The 25284-nt window shown below is 47.0% G+C and overlaps 1 protein-coding gene across 5 annotated transcripts in view; it reads right to left on the reverse strand.

Annotated features, from left to right (window-relative positions):
- akap9 (A kinase (PRKA) anchor protein 9) overlaps positions 1-24370 on the reverse strand; it is an 84556-nt gene extending 60186 nt beyond the window's left edge. For 4 of the 5 annotated variants that reach the window (XM_076301644.1, XM_076301645.1, XM_076301647.1 and 1 more), the window contains exons 1-8: positions 24145-24370; positions 14685-14924; positions 9355-9399; positions 8628-8687; positions 7209-7385; positions 6222-6377; positions 4358-4555; positions 79-3198 (exon numbers count right to left, since the gene is read on the reverse strand). In XM_076301644.1, coding sequence (XP_076157759.1) covers positions 79-3198; positions 4358-4555; positions 6222-6377; positions 7209-7385; positions 8628-8687; positions 9355-9399; positions 14685-14924; positions 24145-24192 — 4044 coding nt within the window. In that variant the 5' untranslated portion in view covers positions 24193-24370. The remainder of the gene's footprint in view (positions 1-78; positions 3199-4357; positions 4556-6221; positions 6378-7208; positions 7386-8627; positions 8688-9354; positions 9400-14684; positions 14925-24144) is intronic. The other variant, XM_076301646.1, reaches the window with a different exon arrangement.
- Between the last annotated feature and the right edge of the window lie 914 nt (positions 24371-25284).

The raw sequence follows: 25284 nt of genomic DNA on the forward strand, positions 1-25284 counted from the left end.
TGTGTGTGTGTGTGTGTGTGTGTGTGTGTGTGTGAGAGAGAGAGAGAGAGAGAGCATGTTGCGAGTGTGCCCGTTTACCTGCTTCGTGTCTCCGCTCCCTTGCCGCTCGCCGTCGGCGACTCGTTGCTTGTGCAGCATCCCCCGTCGTCTCCTCTTCTTCTTCTTTCCTGTCGCGTTCGCTTCTCTCTTGCCAGCCTCCGCTTCTCTCTTCTCCTCCACCTGTTCCTCCTCTTCCTCTTCTCCCTCTCTCTCTCTCTCTCTCTCCTCCAGCAGCGGCGGCGGCCGAGGCGGCTCTGTGCTTGTCTGCTCTCCGCGCGGCTCCTGTTGCCGCTGTCGCTGGCTGCTCTCGCTCTGCTCAAGTGCCTGCGAGACGGGGGCAGGGAGAGTGGACGAGAGGGAGAGGTGGGGGGAGGACGAAGAGTAAGCGGCGGATGAGGAGGAGGAGGAGGAGGAGGAGGAGGAGGAGGGAGGGGGGAGGACACCCGCAACAGGTGCTTGTGCGCGCCGTCGGAGCTGCTCGGCGAGCCCGTCCTTCTCCCGCTGCAGGGCTGCGTGCTGTTCGTCCGCGCGCCGTCTCTCCCGCTCGGCAGCCTGGAGCTGGGAGCGCAGAGCCTCCACCTGCTGCTCCAGGGAGACCAGGCGAGCTGGGTGCTCGTCCACCGAGCACGAGCCCTTGCTGGGGGCAGGGGGCTGCTGCGGGCGGTGGGCAGGGGGCTGCGGTGAGCTTGCCTGGACGTTCGGAGGAGCGGCGGCGGCTGCTGTTGCTGCTGCTGCTGCTGCTCTCTCGGTCTCCAGCTCTCGGATACGAGCGTTGACCTCTCCCATCTCCTCTTGCGCGAGACGAAGCTCCTCCTCCATCTGCTCCAGCTCTGCCTCCTTCTCCCTCAGTTCCGCCTCCCTCTCCTCCAGACAGACAGAAGTCTTGGACAGCTGCTGGGCCAGACGCTCTCGCTCCTTCTCCGACGACTGAAGCTTCTCCATCAGCTCCGTGGTGTCCTTCTCCACCACACCTCCATCCAGATCGGTGCCCAGCTCAGACTGCAGCTGCTGGACCTGCGAGCGCAGGCCGTTGAGTTTGGCCTCGTACTCGAGCGTTTCGCGGCGGACCCTCTCCTCCAGCTGCGCCTTCTCGCCGGCCAGGCACGTGCACTCGTCCCTCAGCTCCTGGTAGTTGACCTCGAAGTTGCGCTCGGCGAACGAGAAGGTGTTCTTCTGACGCTCGATCTCCTCGCGCAGCTCGTCGGTGCTCTGCTGCAAGCGTTCGTTCTCCTCGACGAGCGCGCCGATCTTCTCCCGCACCTTTGTCCGGTCCTCGTTCAATAGCTCCAGCTCGTCTTTCATGGCTGCGTTGTCCTCCGTCAGCGTCCTGCTCTCCGCCTCCAGCGCTCGGTACTTGCCGTCCCAGCTCCGCTCGCGCTCCCGCACCTCCTTCAGCAGCTCCTCCTTCAGCGCCTCCTTCTCTCTCTCCGTCGCCGCGTCGGCCCTCTCGCTCTCGCTCTCCCTCAGCTCCTCCACTTCCAGCTCCATCTCCCTCAGCCGCTCCACCAGCTCCTCGGCGCGCGAGCTGTCCAGCGACGCCCGGGCCAGCTCCTCCTTCAGCGCCTCCATCTCGGCCAGGAGCGCGTCCCTCTCCTCGGCCAGGTCGGCCCGCTCGTGCTCGGCCTGCCGGAGCCGGGCCTCGTGGGCGGCCCGCAGCTGCTCCAGGGCTTCGCCGCCGCGGCGGTCCAGCTCGTCGCGCAGGTTCTCGGCGTTCAGCTGGCTCTCGCGCTGCAGGTCGTCGCGCAGGCGCCCCAGCTCCTCCTCGTGGCTGAAGAGCAGCGTCGTGCGCAGGCGCTCCAGCTCGGCCTCCTGCGACTCGGCCATGCGGTCCAGCACCGCGTCCTTCTCGCGCTCCAGCATGTCCAGCTTGATCTTGTAGTTGGTCACCTCAGACTCATGCTTGGCCTCAAGCTCGCCGGCCGCCTCGTGAGCCTCGGCCAGCTGGGCCTCCAGCTCAGAGATGGTGTTCCGAAGGCGTTCGGCCTCGCTCTCGCGCCGGTCCCCGGCGTTCTGCGCGACCGCTGCCTCCACCTTCTCGCGGGCCGAGCGGAGGTCCTTCAGGAGGTCGTCCACCTGGCTCTGCAGGTCGAGCTTCTCCTCGGTCACCTGCGAGAGCTCCTGGCGGGCGCGCTCGCGCAGCACCTGCGCCTCCTGCAGCTTCTGCTGCAGCTCCACCACGCGGGCGCTCAGCTGGTTGGCCTCGCCGCAGCTCTGGGTCGCCTGGGCGCGGAGCCGTTCCATCTCACCGGCATGGTGCTTATTCAGCCGCTCGACTTCGGCGGCGTGCTGCGCCTGCAGTGCCTGCTTCATCTGGACGATCTGCTCACCGTACATCTCGTCTAGCTCGCCCCGGAGACGCTCCAGCTGCCGCGCCACGTCCTCCTCTGCCCGCTGCAGGGCTTCGCCTTCCGAGAGGCTGCCGCGGTGGCAGCGCCGCTGCAGGTCCTCCACCGTCCCCATCAGCTGCTGGATCTCCGCCGATGACATGCGCTCCTTCTGCCGTGAGGACGACAGCTCCACCCTGCTGCTTTCCAACTCCACCCTGCTGCTTTCCAACTCCACCCTGCTGCTTTCCAACTCCGCCTTACATTTCTCAAGCTCCACCCTACCACTCTCAAGCTCCACCCTTCTGCTCTCCTGCTCCGCCCTCAGTTTCTCAAGCTCCACCCTGAGGCCCTCAAGTGCTGCCTCAGTCACATCGAGTTCTGCCCTGTTACTTTCCATTTCCACCTTGTTGCTTGCAAGCTCCTCCCTGCTGTTCTCCAACTCCATCTTCAAGCTCTCAAACTCCGACCTGTTGCCATGGAAGTCCACCTTGCCGCTCTCCAACTCTTTCCTGATCCTTTCGAGATCCAACCTGTTGCTCTGAAACTCAACCTTGGTCCTTTCAAACTCAACCTTCGTTCCTTCGAGGTCCACCTTGGTACATTCAAGCTCTGACCGGCTCCGCTCAGCCTCTGCTTTAGTCGCGTCCAGTTCCTGGGTCTTGGCGGCTAATTGCTGGCTCAACACACTCCGCTGCTGCTCTGAGGAGGTTAGCTCCTCCCGCAGGCGCATGAGCGAGTGCTCGTGTTCGGACATGGCCCTCTCCTGCTTGGCCACCAGCAGCTCTTTCTCCTGTAATTTCAGTACGAGTGACTCGTCTGCTTGTGTGCCCACCTAGGGAGACAGGAAGAGAGTGGGGTGGGGGGGTGGGGGTGAGGAGGGTTGGATTGGTGTGAATTGATTCAAACACTGCAGCACTTGCACTTGTGGGGCCGAAAAGGCTCTTTTTATCTGGCACTGAAAGCACAATGGAAGAACCTGTACTGGACACTGAGTGCTGCTGACGTTTAAGGTTGAATTGTGGACCTCAGCGTGACACTTGAGCATTATAAAAACCATTTGGGCTGAAAGAACAGCAATCTAGTTCCTTGCCTCAAAAACAACAAGTAGCCCATTTCCCATTTTTCACATCCAATTTTAGATATTAAGAACTACCGTAAACAATGTTTGCATTTCTTTGTAACATATGGACCAGAGTAGTGGGAGTGGGAGTCCACACCCCCTCACTTGAATGTGAAACCAGGCGAGGTATGTCTGTGTCTATGAAAGTCTCCTCATTTAAATAATACAGTCCAATGACTATACAGTCACTGATACACTCAGACTATGTTAACATTTTAATTGCTGATAAGACATACCAGGAGAGTCCCATTTTTGTTCTCAGAGCATCTATCTTAATACTGTTAGAAGCGTATCTGTTCCAGAACACTCACGGTTAGCTTGTAAAACATAATGACTCCATCCTACATTCTACTCAATCTGCTGAAATAATGTAAATAATGCTGACTTGCTTCACTACACTACACTACACTAAACTAGACGTTCACCTATACCAGTGTCCATATACCATGTAGCAGCTAAAAACTCTTCCTCAAGCCCCTATAACAAAAAGTTACCATACATATAGACTTGTCCTGATACAATTCTTATGCGTTATGGTTTGTATATTATAGCATTTATTTATTTTCATTAGGCTATTGATTGAATTGATTGAATCCTTGGTGTAGTCTTATCAACTTTTTGAATTGTTTTTTGTTAAATTTAACTACTATATTGTTGTTATTTGTATGTCACTTTGGATAAAAGTGTCTGCTAAATACCATAACCACAACCAGAATACAAAGACATATACAGTACAAGTATTTTAAACAATTATATTTAGCATTATATATGATTTTATCCTATCGTCTATTCACAGTATGTTGGTGGCTACAGTAAAGAGGTCCTGTACGCCTCCTGTGTTCTCAGCAGGGAGATGCCGCATGCAAATTACCGTTTCTATGTGTCTGAGGCGCTGCTGGAGCTGGCTGATCTGGAGACGCTGCTCCTCGCCGCGCTCCCGGTGACCTCTGACCTCGGCGTCCCGCTCCTCCAGCTGCTGCTGGTGGAGCACGAGCTGCTGGCGCGCCTGGAGCAGGTCGGCCGCCGTGCTGCTGTGGCTGCTGTTCCGCAGAGTCTCGCCCGCCTGTAGCTGAGAGAGACGATAGAGAGAGAGGGAGAGGGAGGGAGAGAGAGAGAGAGAGGGAGAGAGAGAGGGAGAGAGAGAGGGAGAAAGAGGGAGAGAGAGAGAGAGAGGGAAGTACGGGGTACACAGTGAGAGAGAGAGAGAGAGAGAGAGAGAAGGAGGGAGGGAGAGAGAGGGAGGGAGAGGGAGGGAGAGAGGGAGAGAGAGAGGGAGAGAGAAAGAGAGAGGGAAGTACGGGGTACACAGTGCGAGAGAGAGAGGGAGAGGGAGGGAGAGAGAGAGAGAGAGGGAGAGGGAGGGAGAGAGAGAGAGAGAGAGAGAGAGAGAGGGAAGTACGGGGTACACAGTGAGAGAGAGGGAGAGAGGCAGGGGAGGGAGAGAGGGAACGAGGGAACGAAAGAGATGAAAGTAGGGGGTACACAGAGAAAGGGAGGGGTGTGAATGAGAAGATGGAAGAGGGCAGAGAGAGGGAGAGAGAGAGGGAAAGGGGGGGGTCAGAGAGAAAGGGAGAAAGAGAGAGATAGACAGACAAAGAAAATTGCAATTACATTGTACAAAACCCAGAGTACAAACCAACAAAGCGGTTCTGCAAATAATACATCTGATGTACAGCCTCTGGAGAAATCGGACGTATATTGTGTTCGACACTGAGGCATTTCAACAATTCTGTGAAAATGCACTGTGATTCTGCGGAAATGTACTGTGATTCTGTGAAAATGCACTGTGGTTCTGTGGAAATGTACTGTGATTCTGTGAAAATGCACTGTGGTTCTGCGGAAATGTACTGTGATTCTGTGAAAATGCACTGTGGTTCTGCGGAAATGGACTGTGATTCTGTGAAAATGCACTGTGGTTCTGCGGAAATGTACTGTGATTCTGTGGAAATGTACTGCCTGGCTGTTCTCTGGAGGAGGAAATGAAGACAGAGACAAGAAGACAAAGAGGCACAAAGAGAAAGAGACAAGAATGGAGAGAGAAGACAAGATAGAGAAGAAGAAGGGTAGACATTGTGAGGAGAAAGAGAAGTGATGATGTACTGCATGACGAGAGGGAAGGGACAGATACCTGTTTGAGCGAGAGCGATTCCGTAGGTGGGAGGAATGCTAATGGGCAATGCTGGTTTTGTTATAATTTGAGTGTGGGTGGTGGCTGGGATGACCAAAAGCACTGCGAGTGCTCATCTGCGTAAGCCTCACAAGTTAACTAACAAATAACCAACAGCAGCATCATGATGGGGGATAACAGCGATCACTCACTCTTCAAAAAACTGTTGTGGTGTGTTTGAAGTGGGAAGGGGAGGGGGGGTGATATGAGTGAGTGTGTGAGTGTAAGTGAATGTGTGTGTGTGTGCGTGTGGTGTGTGTGCGCGTGCGAATGGAAGTGGGAAGGGGGGTGGTATGTGTGTGTGTGTGTGTGTGTGTGTGTGTGTGTGTGTGTGAATGGAAGAGGGGTGGGGAGTGGGTGGGTGATATGTGTGTGTGTGTTTGTGTGTGCGAATGGAAGAGGGGTGGGGAGTGGGTGGGTGATATGTGTGTGTGTGTTTGTGTGTGCGAATGGAAGAGGGGTGGGGAGTGGGTGGGTGATATGTGTGTGTGTGTTTGTGTGCGCGAATGGAAGTGTGTGGGGGGGGGGTGTATGTGTGTGTGTGTGTGTGTGTGTGTGTGTGTGTTACCTGCTGGAACTGAATGTTGAGTTTCTGGCTCTGTTCGGTGAGCTCCAGGAACTCCCTCATGACCTCGTCCTTCTCCTTGCGGGCCAGCTGCAGGTTGGCGGTGAGCTGCGTGATGATGCCGTCCCTTTGCTTGAGCGCCGCCTCAAAGTCCTGCAGCTGGAACGAGCATGAGATGGAGAAGAGGAGAGGAGAGGAGAGAAGAGGAGAAGAGGAGAGGATTAGAGGAGGAGGAGGAGAAGAAGAAGAGAGGACAGGAGAGGATGAGGAGAGGAGAGGAGAAGAGAAGAAGAGGAGGAGGAGAAGAGGAGAAAAGGAGGAGGAGGAGGAGGAGGAGGAGGAGAAGAGAGGAGGAGAAGAGGAGAAAAGGAGGAGGAGGAGGAGAAGAGAGGCAAGGATTAGAGAGGAGGAGGAGAAGAAGAAGAGATGAGAAGAGAGGGAAAAGAGAAGAGAGGCTGTCAGTCACACACGGGAATCTTTTGGGTTACCATGGTTTCCAAGAGGGGACAGAAAATAACAGTGACCCTGGCACTGTGGACCAAGGAGCTGGAGCCACTGGCTGTGTTTTCACAACAGAATGTGCTTTTAATTTCTCTCTTTTTTTCAAAAGAATGTGCTGACGCACGGCATTTGAAAAAACTGCAGTACAAACAAAGTGTGTTGAAAATACAGAAGAAACACATCATCTTCTGCTCTTCTATTTCACAACTGATGAGTCAGTCACTATCCATAAATGCGTGGTGTCTGCACCAAGCAGGACAAGTAGAGGAGCACACTCAGGTGTGTGTGTGTGTACAGAGAAAGTCCTTCCATCAGTACATGCGCACACACACACACAATAAATACACACATAGTAATTCACTGAATAACCAAGGACTTCTTACTTACTGGTGAATGGATGTACATGAATTCAAACCACTTTTGCCTTAAGTGTAGACAGACAGACAGACAGACAGACAGACAGACAGACAGGGCGAGGATGACCGATACCTGTTGCACTCCCTCCTCGGTGCCGAAGGCGGCACGGATGTCCTCCAGTTCCCTGGTGAGGTCCTCCAGGGCCTGCGTCTTAGCGGCCAGCTCGTCCTCCATGTCCTGCAGTCGGTCCTGTGGATGGGTCAGCAGGTCCTGATCTGATGGGGCTACAGTCTGACGCAGGTCCTCCTCCTAAAAGAGAGAAGGGGGGTGGGGGGGGGGGGGAAGGTATAGAAGCAAGCAAGGGGAGATGAATGAGAGTGAATTAATGGGAGGAAGAAAAAGAGAGGGAGAGAGAATAGAGTGTGTGAGAGGTGTAATGAGCCACCCTGGCTTCTGGCTGACACCATGCATGTCACACAGCAGAAAGCAAACAAAAGCACTCGCCCCAGCCCCCCCTCTCTTTCTCTCCCTTTCTCTCTCTCTCTCTTCTCTTTTGACTTCTTCACTGTCCCCTCCTTATCCCTCTCTCCCTGTCCAATCTTCCCCACATCAGAATTGTCTGTGTCATTGTGCCCAAGAAGCTTTACTTATCTATCTATTTACCATTTCTTCTCTTTCAGTCTTTCTCCCTCCGTAGTTGAGTGCAGAGCGGCACCACCTGTGGCAGCTTAACGACTCCAGTGTTAACAGCTGGGTCTCTCTCTCTCTCTGGCTCTCTCTCTGTCTCTCTCTCTCTCTCTGTGTCTCTCTCTCTCTGTCTGTCTGTCTCTCTCTCTGTGTCTCTCTCTCTGTGTCTCTCTCTCTGTGTCTCTCTCTCTGTGTCTCTGTGTCTCTCTCTCTGTGTCTCTGTGTCTCTCTCTCTCTCTGTCTGTCTGTCTCTCTGTCTGTCTCTCTGTCTGTCTCTCTGTCTGTCTCTCTGTCTGTCTCTCTGTCTGTCTCTCTGTCTGTCTCTCTGTCTGTCTCTGTCTGTCTCTCTGTCTGTCTCTCTGTCTGTCTCTCGGTCATTTACGCCTGCAAAATGTCACACCGCCCTTCTCTCCCGCCCGTCCCCGCTGTGTCAGAGCGCCCAGTAAAGTTAGAGCTGAGCCTACGCCGGCTACATTGTAAGAATGAATGAATAAATAGATAAATAACAAGCTAAATAAAAAAATAAAAAAATAACAGGGCATCCCACAGGCAGCAGTGGATGCTGCTATCCAACCAAAGCACTGGGTTAGCATCAGAAATAAGTCCAGAGGGGTTAGAGGGTTAGTAAAGACCTGAAAGAGAGGACCCCCCCCCCCATGTGGAGATGCATGGGAGACGGTGAACAAGACAGAGAGAAAGAGAGAGGGAGAGAGAGAGAGAGAGAGAGAGAGAGAGAGAGAGAGAGAGAGAGAGGGAGAGAGAGAGAGAGAGAGAGGTAAAAATAGCCAGGTAGCTGCATGGTTCGGAGTTAGAGAGAGCACGGCCGCTTGTGTTTAATCATCTTTAGTCGTGTGTTTACTGTACCCAGAGTAAGTCCTGAGGAGCCTCCGTGGCTCTGTTTGTCTTCTCCAGGCACCCATTCACCTGTTAATTCACAACACTCTGTGAAACACTGACTTGCCAAAGTCTGCGCTTGTATCCTTTTCACGAAAAACCCCTCCAATTCAGCTTGCTGATTAGATTATCAATTCATTATGATGGCGATGGAAAAAAGCATACAGTAATCATATTTTGAAGATTACGTTCTGGCGATTTAGTGTGTTTTCATACAGTCCATCTTAGCAGGTCTACAATTTCTAAATCATTTGACAAATTACTGTAAGCACTGACTGAGTAACATCTTCACAGATGCCCAGAGAGACCTGTCTGTTTTTTTTTTTAAACAAATTCCCTCCGGTGACTTTAAGACCTCAGTGCCTGGCAACCAGCAAATCCAATCACATGGTGGAGCAAATCGTACTAAAAAGTGTCATGGAGACATCCAGAGCATGCAGGGAAAAAGCTCCACTCCAACTTCCCAAATCACAGTGAGAGTGCAAACAGCATTGAAAAATGTTTGCACGCATGCACCACTGATTCTGTGGATATAACTACAACCTAAGTGAAATCAAAATAGATTACAGGAAATCCGAGCCGATCATGTTAAACAGCAAGGTCGAGGGGCAAAAGGTTGTGTGTGTGTGTGTGTGTGTGTGTGTGTGTGTGTGTGTGTGTGTGCATGTGCATGTGTGTGTGTGCGTGAGCCACATACCTCTGTGGAGTAGTCTTCTGCTGTGGTAGACATCTCACTTTCAGGCTGGAAGAGAGAAAAGCAATTAGGACTTACATTAATCATCTTTCTCCTTTGTTCCCTCAGATCCAGCAAAAATGACACACACACACGCACGCACACACCCTATTCTCACCAGAGCTTTGAGCCAATCATGAGATGCACAGCTCACATTTCACACACACTGACCAAACCACCACGCCACAACGCGCCACGATTTTAATTTTCTAGCCATGAGACAGCTAAACAACCAAACAGGACAACCAACAACCATCCCAGGCTTCTTCTTTTTTTGGCAAGTCACCCTACTGATTTGTAGCCCAGAAAGACGGCAGTTAGAGCCATGGTGCCCTTGGCAGATGCATTCAGAAATCCACGTGCCCAAAGCAGCTCTGCATGGTGGCGACTGCAGGATCCATTTGCCAACAGGCTCTTATAGGGTGGTCGACGGTGATCTCTTTTTTTCCCTCCCTTCCAGAAGAAAGGATAATTGCGTCCCAGCCACTCCCCATGCCTGTCGTCTACCCCACTGACCTACATACAGAGGGGGGAGCATCTCCACACACACACACACACACACACACACACACCTTCCTAACAGGCCACAGCCCATTGCATCCATACAGCATCATCAGCTTATGGGAGTCATGTTTATAATAATAATGACCCCTCCATGCAACAAATAGCAGCACAATGCCCCTGTAGGGCATTCGGCCCAGCCAAGTAGATTAATAATTCAGATGCAGTGGTCCTGGGGAGTGATATTGGATCCATCCCTCGGTGCTGCGCCGGTGAACAGAAGCGGTCGCAGCAATGGCCCTGTCAGACGGCCACCAGAAGCAATGTCTGATTTCACACACACACACCATACACATACATATATACACACAGACACAGACACAGACACACACACACACAGACACACACACACACACACGTAAGATATGGGGCTGCTGTTCAGTGGTTGCAGCAATTGGCGAGATGCTGAAAATCATCTCCATGATGTATACAAACTAGCAAGTGGAGAGACAAAACAACATTATTATTATTATTATTATGTTTTACATGTTTCATTTTAATCTTCATTCAAGACACTTTATGACGCTTGTCTGCAAAAAACACTATACAAACTAGATGAATCGCAAAGCGGTACAAAATAATATGACCGTCGCTCAGTCCTGCACATTCTCTTCGCAAAAAATAAATCACGCTTGTCAATGTCTCCATCTCCTACTCCATCCCCTACTCAACTTTTGTGTATGTAAATGAGTGTGTGCATGTGTGCATTTGCTTTTGTGTATGTTTGTGCTTTTCTCTGTATGTACGCTTGTGAGTGTGTATGTGGGGGTAATGTGTGTGTGTGTGTGTGCTTGCCTGCATGTGTGTGTGTGTGTGTGTGTGCCTTTTCGCTTGTGAGTGTGTGGGGGGGGGGTAATGGGATGTGTGTGTGTGTGCACGCATGCGTGCGTGCGTGCGTGTGTGCGTGTGTGCGTGCATGTGTGCGTGTGTTTTTATGTGTGTGTGTGCGGTTGTGTTTATATATGTGTGTGGGTGTGGGTGTGTGCATGGTTTGTGTACAGTCACTAAATGTACACATATATTCATTTATTATATGGTCCCCGTGAACGGAATTCCACAAAACTTGGCATGCATTCAGAGGGTGTCATAATGATCCCACACTACACAAATTTTGTGCAGTTTTGAACATGTCAACCAAAGATACCTGCTTTACTTTGCTTTTTCATTTTTAACTACTGTAGGTGCCGCTATACCTCACATGAGTGGATATGAGATGGGGCAGATCAAAACGAAAATCAATGGTTCCGTGTCATCTTTGTGGGGCTACTGTACATGCCCACCAAGTTTCGTGCAGCCTGGTCTTTCAGTGTCCCGGGAAACATTGACACAAAATTATTGAAGAAAAAAAAAAACACATTAGCGGCGGTCATAATAAAGGTCACTTAATAATATAGACATCTAATGGAAAATGGCTTTTGTCTAGTTCACATAGAAATCCATCTCTGTGCATGAAACTATGCAGAGAGAAGGCATAATAGGAGGGTGAGAGAGGTTACACAAGATTTCTACGGCCTGTAGTGTGTGTGTTTGAACGAGTGTCTCTGTGTGTGTGTGTGTGTGTGTGTGTGTGTGTGTGTTTGAAAAGGGAATCACTGTGTTACGGTGTTTCCACAGCAACCCCTCCACCATAAAGTTGCTTGGCTACTTGGGCACATCTCTATAGTAATGTAATTGTGCATCTGGGCCAATTACACTGACACCTTCTCTTTTCTCTGGGAAATGAAAAGGACAAGAATTAAAAAAAAGTCCCCATCATCAGTCACAGTGGACGGCCAAGGAGGACATTCTCATTAAATAGCACTGGGCAATACTTTTAAGTTAACCGCTTAAGTAGACAGATATCTAATCCTCAGACATGAGAGTGATAGATGACAATGCCACAACTGTTCTCTGCGTTGGCTTCATCAGGTAAACATCTTCAGCAGACAAGCACGGTGGGGGCAAAGACTATCGGCTACTTTTGTCCCCCAAGTGATATAAACCATTCTTTCAAATTGGCATCATGTATAAAAATGCAAACTTATATGAGGCAACTAAGCATCCTCATACCATGCTAAATATATGCTAAAAGATGATCATAGCCAATAAAACCTACAATGCTTGTTTTTGCATTATGAACTTGCCAGTGCCAATGCTTTGTCTATTTATAATAACGAGGCGCTAATTGCACCATTTCCTGGGCTGCTGTGCCAATGTTGCATGGCTACATATCTTATCTCTGGTACCTCCGTCTGAGTGCTTTCCCAGATGAGAACAGAATACCCCACCCAAAACACCACCACCAAAACTTGCTTGACAGTAACCTTCCAAAGACCTTGCCTTAGCTTTGCAAACCCCTTGTCTTTTGACATAAAAAAAAATCAGCAAACTGCTCCCGAGCTGAGAAAGGATTAGGTGCGTCACGAAAAGATAGATGGAAACAGCAGCCACACGGCGACAGCGGACGGTCAGAGTGACGCGGAGCCGAGGACACCTCTCACTTTTCTGTGCGTCTACATCTCTGTTATGCTCCCGCTCTCTATTGTGGAATGTTCTAATCTGCTATTCACTGCAAGGCCAGGAGGATTCTTCACACAGACGGAGACAGCAGGCAGCTCAACCACTTAAAAACGCAGTTGTCTGTTGCTATGGCAACTGTCTTTTTTATTTTTTTTTTGGGGGGGGGGGGGTTACAGGAACCGCTAGTACCTCAAGTTGATAAAAAGGTGAGTTTTTTTCTCACACACTAATGTACATGTACAACCTGAAGGGGTAAAACAGACAGAGAGAGAGAGAACGAGTGTGAGACTGACAGAAAGAAAGAGAGAGAGGAAAAAATGAGAGAGAGAGAGAGTGAGTATGTGTGTGAGTGTGTGTGTGCATGTGTGTTTGTGTATTTGTCTTTGTGCATGTGTGTGTTTGTTTAGCTGAGGGAGAAAGTTGCAGGTCTTCCATGTGAAATGCTGTCGTCAGGTCAAGGAGAGTGCCTTTTACTAGCAGAAGTCCACTGAATCCACTCAAGGCTATGGAGACAGCAATTGTTCACGAGACGCTGAAACATTTTTTTGCAGTAAGAGCAAACAAGTGTGTCGTGCTCAGCAGAGTAGCAGCCAACACTGTAGCAGCAAACACACAGTCAACACATAACCATACATACATCCACACACACACACTTCAATAGCCACACATTGCTTTGAAATCAATTAATATCGCTCCATTCCATTGTTTGTGGTGATCCTAACTATATTTTAAAGAGATAAAAGCAATACTTGAGGAGCATTGCAGAAAATGGCCATCTAAATCTTTGGATGATGACAGAGTCACTCACCAAAAGTTATGAAGATCAATAATGTCTGTTTAATCATGAATTGCTAACTTCTGTTGTTTAAAACTAATGTTTGAACAAAAATAAGAGGGTAAAGATGAGCTAAAACATGATTGTTTGTTTGTTTGTGTGTGTGTGTGTGTGTGTGTGTGTGTGTGTACCACAGGTCCATTTATCAAATCCATTAAAATTCTCGCTTTCAGACTCTGTTGTTTCACATTTAGATCCTGCATCCATAAATGGAACTTATGATGATAAATGGTGATACTGTGACAATACTGGCTTTGTACCATTGTTCTAGAGGAGGATGAAGCCGATTCCAACTACTGCCACATTGCCTTTCAAGCAGCAAACTGGAAATTATTATGATGTACATGAAACAGAAAGACTTTTTTCGTGACTCGCTTCATTTATGCAAGCTTAATTAATCTGATAAGTGAATTGTGTCATATAGCTAAGTAGGGCGCCAACCAGACAAATCCTTTCACAGGAATCTGGACTAGACTACATAAAACTTTAAAGGAACACACCAACTTTTTGGGAAATTAGCTTATTTGACGTCTATGTGTGTGTGAGAGAAAGAGAGAGAGGCCCCACCAAACATACACCCAAGATTAACAAAAGATCTGCTTTGTCAATATATATCTAATAAAACAAAGTTATGTAAAAGAAAATAAAAATATCAAATCAGGAATCAGGACATGTAGTTGCCGTTTTCACATGTCTTTTATCATGTAAACACACAACTTAAACTAGATTTGCTTGATGGGATCCTGCTCAAGCTGTTGTCTGTAGGATTCATTTGACAGCATTTTGACAAAAACAATAATCCCTGGACCCTAAACTCTCATGTCATATCTCATCCCAGTCCTACCTGCTGCTTACACCACTTCTGTGTGATTTTAGATGAAAAAGAGCAGGAAGATAAGCTTCCCTGCTGGCGTGCAGATATGAAAAGGGTTAGTGACCCGCTAAGCTACTCTGGATTTCTAAGCGAGCCCGAAATTGCCGTAGTGGTAATTGCTATCGTAATGTTCCCTTTTTATTAAGATGCACATATTCATTCCCCCCACAGTCTATTACAAGTGAATGGGCACTAGGCACCTACTTTGCAAACTTCAGTGGCAATCACAGCAGAAAAGGCGGCCAGCCCTGAGCTGCAAACTGCATAGAGAAAACACTGCACCTGCTGGCATTACACAATCAGTAACCCAGATAGCATCTGACTGTGGACCAGATCTGGCCCGTATGCGTCCCAGAACATGTTATTACACAACAGCCAATGGGGAAGACATTATTCTGTGGCTGACTGACTTGGGACCAGCTCAGTACGTAACTTCATAAAACTGACCAAAACTAACAGTGAACTCGGATCAGTACTGAGGCAGCGGCTGAAGCCGATTCTGTATGTGAAGAGAGTTCCACTCACCTCTATGGTATAGGTCTGGTCGTGTTTGACGGTCTCGCCTCTGCGGAGGGTGCGAGCGAAGGTGAACTCCGTCTGGCGGGGCTCTCTCGTTTCGCCTCCCCCCACCTCCTCCCCGCCCGAGGGCTCTAGATCGCCACCTTCATCCCTCACCAGAGGCTCGTCCACTCCCTTCTTCTTTTTCTTCTTCTTCTGTTTCTTCTGGCCATCAGCATGGGCTTTCCGCTGACGGTACTCGGCCAGCTAGAGGCACGGAGCAAACAAACAGTCATGTCAGACACACAGTCGACGTCCAGACAAATTTCAGCAACCACCACACGTCCCTAAAAAGCATTTCTAGTTTTGTTCACCGTGACTTTTTTCTGGAATATTATTTTCGTTGCCGTACTACATACCGTATTAGTAGCAAGTTTGCAGAATTTGAAGCGAAGCATCCTGCACGCTAGTGCTCGCTGGGCGGCCACAAAGTGACCTCATGCAGGCCATCACGGCTGACAAATTGTGACTGTTGTGTCTGCGTCTAATCTCACAAATGCTTCCTGAGTGGATTAGAGCTCAAGGAATCACCAGCCAGGGCCCGGGATGTACAAACATCCACATATGCCTGTGCTCTGAGTGGCATATGCCCACAGGGCAGCCACCGCACAAGCAGATCTAGAAGGGGACTGAATTTCTCTTCCACCCTTCCACTCCTCCTACACCTACAATAGCAGCTGACAGAAGGCCTGGAGGAGATCAAGACAAGACCAACTTCTGCCTCTCATTTTGCCAACTCCTCTAACAGTTCATTTTATTGTCTACTGTAATATAAATGTGACTTGACTTGCCCTGAGTGAGGTCTCCACCCCCCATACCAATTGAAGAGACAATGATTTCCCATAATGTGTGAAATATTAAATCAAAATGTATAAATCTTTCTTATTAAATAATAATATCTGACATAATTACCTCAAGCTAAAATCCTCTTTTGGTTTATTTCGATCATATAATGTGATATAATTAACAACCACCGAGCCATTGTTTTAGTAACCATGGCAATTTGGAAACATCACACTCTGCATATTACCCAAGAGACCTTTTTCTCCCTATGACCCAGTGAAAACACAAAGACAGCAAAACAAACATGTGCACACAAACACCCACATAGCCATAAGCATGCAAACATGCAAACGCACGCGCGCACACACACACACAGACACACACACACACACACACACAGACAGACACAGACACACACAGACACACACAGACACACACACCTCCCACAATTCCCACCAGGCATGCTTTGCTCAAACAGAGTGGCCCCTGTAGCTCTTCAGTGAGCCGATTGCATTAGGCAGGCAGGCACGGTGAGTAGTGGAGCACAAGTAGGGTGGAGGTGGAAGCAGGCTAAGTGCACAGCGCTGTGTGAGATGATGGCTAAAACAGCGGGAGGTGACGCAGCGCAGCGTGCTGCGCCGACGGACCACGCGGCCAGAGGCAGAACCCCAGCCTCCAGCCACAGGGCATCAGCGGTGCTAATCACAGCCAGACATGGCTTTGCATGGCTGTCATCTGGCCTGAGAACAAGTGTGAGACAGTGGGATACCGTTAGCTACATACCTACCTACCTACCTACCTAGGATATGTTAGGGTTTTTTTTTCCTAGAACAATAAACTACTGCAAATTAAAGCTGACATTTAAAATGGACAAAAGAGCCATTGAGGTCCACAACTAAGAAGCTTGCTTGCTGAGCATTATTCATAATTTACTTTAAAGGTTATAAAGAAATAAAAAATATTATATTTCCAGAGGTTAGCTGCAATTTCACCTGTAAGGTTAAAACGAATTACAGATTTTTTTTTAATTAACTTCAAAATCAAGTTTTATAAGACAAGATAATTCAACAACAGAAAGCGAACAAAAAACAGAGTGCTTTGACACAGAAACCCACTGGTGTCAGCACAGCTTGGCTTCACCAACCAATATGTTCCCCATGCAGCTACTGGCGCACAGGTGTGAGGAACAGCCTTGTTATTCCAGTTGCACCGGCTCTCCCATCCCAGCAGCTACAGGCACGAGCAGCTGCACACCAGGTACAACTAGCCACTAGCCACTTGTACCACTGTCTTTATGCCTCACTGTTTGCGTGCTATATTAGCACATTAGCACATATGCATAACCCCCCCCCCTCCATGCCACAGCCGAACTGTGGCCACACTTATACATTTTCTTAAATAGTTAAATATATAGATATATAGACTTTACTTTACTTTATTTCTGCATTGTTGCACTGTTGACTTACTCATTTGCACTATCACCATGACCACTATCACCATTGCACTACCACCATGACACTCATTCACACAGAGCACCTTAGAGCACCTTACCATACCTTACTATGCACAGAGAATCACAGGCTCAGTCCCTGCCTCAGTCATTGCAAGCGCCTCTGATTTATTAATCACCACTATGTGGATACTGTTTTTAGAATTGATTTAGATTAAGTGTTAGTATAATTTGTATTTTTGTAATTTGTATTTTAGTATATTTTTATATATTGTATTAAGTGTTAGTATAATTTGTATTTTAGTATATTTAGCATATTATTTATCTTCTACTGTCCTTACTGCTTAGTTGTGTTTTTATATTATATACTTTAATTACTCTTTCTGCTGTTAAAGAATGTGTTTGTGTTGTATGTATGCTGCTGAGACCTTGAATTTCCCCTGGGAATCAATAAAGTATCTATCTATCTATCTATCTGTCTGTCTATCTATCTAACTCACCAGTCACCCCCCAGCCCCCATCACCAGCCTTGGAGTTCAGCTCAGGGCCCACATTTGTTTTTAATCTAACCTTCCTGTCGGTAAACATGCCACTGCTGCCCGATTGGCCCACTTGGCAAGACGACGCAATCCACAGCAGTAGGTCTGGGGCAGACAGTGTCATGTAATCAGATTGGAGCCATCTGAATGCCAACGTGAAGCTCGGTGGGGAGACATAACGGCTCTTATCATAGGGGTGTTATACGGAAACCGTCTGATAGAGCTTCAAGACAGATAAGGCACCATTTAGAAACTCTACTCAGTAGTATATGAGATAGCTCAGACCAAGGGTGGGGTGAAAATGTATTACATATTGTGATAGTTTGCCAAGGATCATGCTGAATCACATCAAAGGACTTTTTTAGATTAGATGCATGTGGAACCTGTTTATAGGCAAAATGGGTGACAAAATGTTCTCACTGTCCACAATATTGCAGTGGTTTAATGCTTGTTTTCTTATCGCTTGATATTTTTGAAAACTTGCACTTTAATAAAAGAGAATATTACTTTAACCTGCACAGAACCATAAAATGAACAATGATATTCAGAATCAAATCATGAGCCGGCTAAATGTTGTGCTTTCCCTGGTGCTGGCCACAGTCGCCACTCAGACCTTTGGTAGACAATATGTGCACACTCTGTACAAAAGCTGGGGCACATCTGCCACCACTGCAGAAATGAACTGACTCTGAGAGAAGGGATCCATTCAGATTGATTGAACGTGGCCGGTGAACTTCCACAGGATCCCTTGGCCTAGATTTCCCAGTTCTAGGCATAAAGAGCTTTGTGATGATCAAATACTCTCAACAAACACACACACACACTCCCGCATGTACATGTATGCGCACATACACACACACACACAGACACACAAACAGACACACACACACACACACACACGCACACACACACACACACACGCACACACACACACACCTCTGCTCCAGATCAAGACAGTAAGCCTCATGTGTCAGGCACCGTCCTACCAGATTACTTTTGATGGACTAATACTATTAACAGAGAACCAGCAACACTTAGGAGCATGTTACGTAGCACTCAGGCACTAAAGGTCCTCCACATCTTCATTAGGGATGCAGTCCACACGTCTGCCAATAGTCTGTTGATATTTCAGCTTAAAAGAAAATCACAATTAGAATCGCAGACTGCACCTTTAATATTTAGCCTCTCAAACATCAATGGTTTTCCCCATTTGGATGATAAGGGACTGATCACATGTGCCATTGAAAAACACATTAATGGAAATGGTCCATTTGCAGTCCGGTTCTAGCTCAGGGCAGTAGACCAAAGCCAGTGGGATTCGTGTGAAGGATGCTGCCACTGAGGCTGTTTGTTTCGGGTGGGGAGGAATTAAATAGTTTGTGACCCACACTTCGTCAAGCCGCTTGGCGAATTAATTTTCGCTCGGCCACACCAAAATGGGGATCAATTGGTCAACAGGGTAAAGAGCTATTTGTCATATGGTCCACTGGACACACCAGTCTGAAGGGCCGTGTCGAGATCACAACCGACGTGATCGAGCAGCCTGGACTAGGAAGAGGCAATTAGCTCACAGGGCCGTGCTGTGAGGAACAATCAATGGTGAATTAAAAGATCAAAACAGAGTGCTTGGACGTGCACTCTCCAGCCGAATTAGCATTAGCGACAAAAAAAATAAATAAAGTTTGGTATTGTAATTGGCTGATTTGTGTGTTTGCAGAGTGGGTGCTCTTGTTTCTGAACTGGCTTGCTTACGTAAGATTCAAATCAGGTCTCGTCCTCCCTTTGGAGTCGGAGTGGGTTCTACATAATGATGCGGCAAAAAAGCAGAAATGGTGAAATCCAATCCATCACATCAAACTGCCCCCAAAGCATGGAGAAGGTGCTTCATCTGGCCTGTTCCACAGTCACATCCAAGACTCATTAGTTAATACATATGGCTTATAACAGGACTGGGAGACATAATCTGGAGCTCTGTGGTCATCTCCATCACGTTTATACCCATCCTGTCAGCAAACTCTGGTCATCATGCCAACTTCCCTGCTTGCTGTGACAGACAGAGAATGGAAAAGTAGAACTCTGACATTACTTAACAAGTGAGCCCGACTGGCTGGCTCTGTTTCCGGAACTTCTGCCTTGGGATCAGTTCCTTATGTAAGGTGTTTATTCAAATAAGCCCGTCACTGTAGTGTGACAATCATAGACCACTTGCACTGGGCGAATTAATTATGTCTACGTCTAATAATGTAACCATGGCGACATGGTCCATAAAACAGCCTAATAGTAGGGTTGTCATCAGTGACTCTGAAATCACTTGGCATGCATTAAAACTCGGAAACAAAAGGGCTCAGTCCAAAGCTTTGGCACCAAATTCTCTCCTCTAGGGATTTCCAGAGAAGCTCTTAAACATGTCCAATGGCTCAATAAATCTGTGTGCTCATATCGGCCCAAATGGCTTCTTCCAGTGCCATTGAGTATGTGCTATGGACAAATAAAATAAGAATAAAAATACCCTACACCAGAAAACTGTTAATGGCCAGGAGTACATCATTCAAGGATTTATCTGGAAGGATAATCCATGAAAACTATGTTATTTACCAATGAATGTATACAAAAAATGGAAGGAAATGTAACATATTTCAAAGGATGACCGGTGTCCCCTATGAAAGGGTGACCAGCTGTCAAAGCCTCCCACAGGACGGCAGACACATGCAGACACATGCAGACACACAGGGCCCTCAGCAGCTGCTAAAACCATCAACAGTTGGCACCACGGTGTACACAACACAACCAAGATCGTAGCCAAGTAAAGAGGCATGCTCCACCACTTCAAACACATATACACATACACTCTCCTCTCTCTTTCTAGCTCGCCATCTCCCGTTTGCCTTCACTCTCACTCTTTCCCACAATCTGTCTGTCGGTCTGTCTGCTCCTCTCTCAATTACATACACACACACAGACAGACAGACAGAGAGATGGCATGAGGGAGTGAGAGTGAGAGTGTGTGTGTGTGTGTGTGTATGTGTGAGGGGGATGAGAGAGAGAGAGGATGTAGGATGGAAACCTACAGGGAGAAGGAAGAAAAAGATTGCAGGGGCAAAATAAAAGAAACAACTTCTTGAAACGCTCTTTCATGTGTTTTCTATGGTTATCGTCTCAGATATGACAGAGCGCTGCGTCCCCTATTCCCTGTGAGGGGATTCTCAGTGCTGGCGTGCTAACCGCATTCTGCCAGGTCTGTTTAATGTTCTCCTCAGGCACAGCAATGAAGAGGCTACATCCTTGACTTTTTAAAAAATTCAACACAGAATTCTGACAGTGTGGAGAGAGAGAGAGAGAAAGAAAGAAAGAAAGAAAGAAAGAAAGAAAGAAAGAAAGAAAAAAGAGAGACAGAGAGAGAGGGGGAGGGAAAGAGAGAGAGACTGGTCCCTAGGGAACTGCCTGTTGAGTGTCTGGGAGAGAGAGAGAGAGAGAAAGTTGGAGAAGTCTCCATGAAGGACAAGGCCAGTATTAGTCACTCTCTGAATGTTAGGTGACATACAGTAGAAGGGTCACTAAATTGTTTGTTTGACATTTCACATAAAATGGCAAAAAAGTAGCTGTTAAAAAAGGACAGTGAGCATTTATGCATGCTCTTTCATAGCACAGTCATAACCATTTACGTTGAATATTTTGTTTGTAAACCAGATCTGTGCTAGCCTTGGAAATCCAGACCCAAATTCGAAATATTAAGGGTCTAGCTACAAGTAATGAAAATGGCCCAAGGGGCGGTACCAAGTATGCATTTGAAAATATCACTACACGCAATTAGATAACACTACGACCAATGTTTACTGACCGATTACGGACGTCGATGCAATTGGATAACACTACGACCAATGCTTCCGGACTTAGACATTGCAGCGCTGTTGTCATCTGTTTAGCTCGCCTCTGGCCTGCCTATATTAGATACACTGATGTGATTGGTGCAGCTCAGCTCCATTGCCATAGGTAATAAGCATCATTACTAGCATCATTACTCATTGTCAGAGTCACTCGCTGAGCAAATTCAAATTGTGCTCTTGCGAGAACTCTGAATGTCCAGGGTAGATCTGTGCACCTTTTAATTGTGGATATACAGGACTAAAGTATGTCAATATCTACTACATGTTTTGGCAAAAATGAATGCAAGTTCTGAGAGGCTAATGCTTGAGCTGCTCCTTTTAACCTCCGGGTAAGCCGAGCATCTAACAGCCAGCAGCCTGAGGCCAGCTTCATTGCTCAATAGTGTCTTGACTTCTCCTGATATCATCACATTATACACCATATTAGAGACCTTGACCTCACTACATTAAAGGGACACCAGGCAACGTTTTCGTGTTAATTAATCATCTTCGTAAGTCGGTATATGGTTAAATGACTCATTACGGGGCAAATGAAGACTCTCTCGCCCGCCCCTACTGCCTGTAGGAAGAATATCCCATTTGCAAGTTCGGTGTATCCTACCCGCCGACCGAAGCAGGATCAGTTTACAGCACAGAAGCAGGCTAACGAAACGCTAGAGATTATTGCAAACGTGTGTATAATGGCAGAGCCGGCGAAGAAGCAGTGAAAACCCTTGACGGAAGACGCAAAGAAAAGGACAAGAGCTTCAGACCAAGCGAGGGGGAGGTTCGTAGAGAAAAAGCATCAGGCTTGCCTGGTGTCCCTTTAAAAGAGTTTGTTGGGTCCCACGGGTAAAAACCTACCTGCAGCCATTTCCCAATCCCCACCCCATCGCCCTCTCTCACTCACTTCCTGTCACTCTTCATGGTCCTACTGAATGAAAGCAAAAAGCCCAAAAATAATCTTTAAAAAAAATAAATAAATAATGTATTCTAGCTAAATAATGTATTCTATCTTCTAGCCATGATCAGGGCAGTTTGCAGGGTTCATAACTCCATCACTGTAAACTGCTCATTGTACATTAATTGCAATTAATTAGTTCATTTAAAAACATTGCATCACATGTGGTCACAGGTTCACTTCCCTAACACACTTGCACAATTTGGATAAAGTGCAGTAGTTTGATAAACAGTTTTGCCTTGATAACACTATCCTGATTTTGTGGAGCCTCATCAGCTCTTTGCTCTTGCTATGGCTCCATGAAAGGCAAGATTGGGTCTAGGGCATGTTGAAGACTAAGACTTCTATTGTGAAGTATGTTGTTTCTGTGTGTTCTGCCATTTACAGCCTGCTATGGTCCAAAAAATGTCTCCACTATGGCACAGGATAAAGCCTCTCACTTGTTTAGGTAAGGTGAAGGGCATGCCAATCCTAGTTCAAAAGCAGATGGAGACAGAACAGGGTTAAGAGAACCACACCTGGTGGCAATAAGGTGGCCAGTTCAGTTGTAATACTGTACTTGCTGCTTCAGCTGTAATACCATAGAATAATGGTTGTACACTATGCAAACAAACTGTGGGCTACTGATATACATTCCATCCCACCTTATTTGTGATAGCTATGTTTACATTACCTACCTATCAAAACTCTATGAGCGCATGAGAACAGCCTACATGGACAAAGGAATCCATTATGCCGACAAGTAATAGTAAATTTGTCTCTGATCTTCCCTTGGTGAGAGGAAATAAATACAGCATCGTTTCACAGCACGATCCACCATCTTCAGAATGCAAAGTCATGGTCATTTAAGCTTCTCAAGAGATTTACAGAAATGACGCAACAAAGGTCACTTCATTAGACTGTCCTGCAAACCTCTCCACTGCATGCCATGTGCCAAAATGTGTCCCAACTTCCCACCCTCCTTCGTGCACTGCACTACCTCAAAAACACTTTGTATTTTTAGCACCAGCAGTTTAAGCGCCTATTCTATTTTTAGTAGTAGGAAGTCTCATGCTGACACATTCCTCTTAATTTTCTAAATTAAGTAGCCCAAGTAACATGCTAATGGGTCAAGCATATGTTTCACCATTTTATAATGACAAAGCCTACCAGACTTCCAGAAAAGAGCAAGAATTGTGTCAGTGTTTTGTTTTATCTATGTTTAGGGGTAAGGGCAGTGTTTGAACCCTCCCTCTTGACTTGCCCAGCAGGGGGTCAAAATGACCTAATTCAAATCACATGAATCTCTCAAAAGACACTCATATGAAGAGAAATCACAGACATGCTGTGACGCAATTGTCTTGGCACTCGCAGAGGGCATGTCTTGAAAATCCAGTCCTGTCAGCAGTAGCATATAGCATAGGCTACAATCCCAAACCTTGGTTTAATGTGGGTCAATGAATAGAGCAAATAAAGCGTGCATCTGACACTGAACTAACTTCCCTAATATGATAACATGCCGGTGATATGTCACAGTAGAAAGGACGAGGCTTTTCACAACATAGCACCCGCACGTTTGACAAAGGAGATTAGCTAGCTAACCCACATACAGTACCCCGAAGCTGTCATTGAGGCGCGTGCCATGATAACATTGTAGCGACAGCAGTTGTTGGGAGTGGGACACGGAAGAAGAGACCCTCTCACGTCAGCTGTTTACGGGACGGCGAGAGTAAATGTAGCGTTTAAAGCGATGACGAGCCATAAAACTACTTCTACAGTTTATGCTTGGTCCTAGACACAATATTTAAGTTATGAAGAGAGCAGGACATTCTTTTAAACGGCGATATCTTACCTTTGCCTTGCCAGCCTCTAGCTTTTTCTGACGCTCCTCGTCTTCCATAACTGTTGTCCCTGTAGCTGTTGGGGAAAGAAACAGGCTTCATACGAATTATCGCTGAATAGGAGCCAAGTGTTTAAATAAGACAGCATGTGAACACTGAGCAGTCTTATCCCTGGCCCTCACAGCACGTCGGATTCTCACACTAGGCTAAGTGCTGACTCCATTCGACAGCCACATAGTCGGCGCCATGTTATCCACGTAAACACACGAGACTGGTTGAGATGACGTCACGTAGGTGTCTTTCTCTTCCTACTCCCCCCCCCTTTTACAAAAGCTTTTTAAATTAAAAAAAAAAACAGGAATGTGAAAAGTTTGAGCAGATGCCTATACATTTGTTATACATTTCTCACAAAAGAATTTGCCTACTCATAAGAACTTGGAACAACTTAGTAAGGCCTCTGTATTAAAAATTAATGTGTCTGCAGCTTGAAACCTGTGGGATTAGGCTTGTGATAGGCTTCCTCTACCTAGTATATGGCTACTGAATGTAGCCCATATATTTAAACAGGATGCAGTTCTGAAATATGCTATTGTAAAGCACTCAGGCTTATTTTTCAAGCTTACACTATTATACACAGGCTAAATAAAACACCACAGGCCAAGAGAATATTGATAATGGACTAACTCCTGTGACTAATTCTAAAAGCTGTCAGAATGGTAAGTAATTAAAGGGCTTAGTTTAACATCAGTGGGTAACACACAAATGTAAATGAAAATTTGTACAGAGAAGGGTACATTTTTGTTATGGAAATGTAGCCTATGAGATTGAATTCAGAACATTTTTGGAGATGTCCTACCTAGGCCACATCTTAATGTTTGAAATACTCTTTTCATCTGAAATACAAAAGTAGTGTCAAAAGAAGTCATTACCCTTGATGTCGTCCCCAAAACATAAGAGTTTTTTGCAGATTATGATTTCCGTTGAGTTTCTAGAGACAACAGTCAGTTATAGTCAATGCGCTCAAACATGTTTCGAGTGGCCTAACACATCGTCTTTAAAGTGTTTCTGCTGAACCTACCACCAGCCGGAGATGATGGCCTCGGCCTTCGACTGACAGGCGCTGAACAGCTTATGGTCTGGCAGATCTTGAA

The sequence above is a fragment of the Alosa pseudoharengus genome, unplaced genomic scaffold, assembly GCF_046254945.1.
Source record: "Alosa pseudoharengus isolate Yale_2024_CS ecotype anadromous, Long Island Sound unplaced genomic scaffold, YU_APseudo_1.1 YU_APseudo_1.1_scf_23, whole genome shotgun sequence".
Taxonomy (NCBI): Eukaryota; Metazoa; Chordata; class Actinopteri; order Clupeiformes; family Clupeidae; genus Alosa; species Alosa pseudoharengus.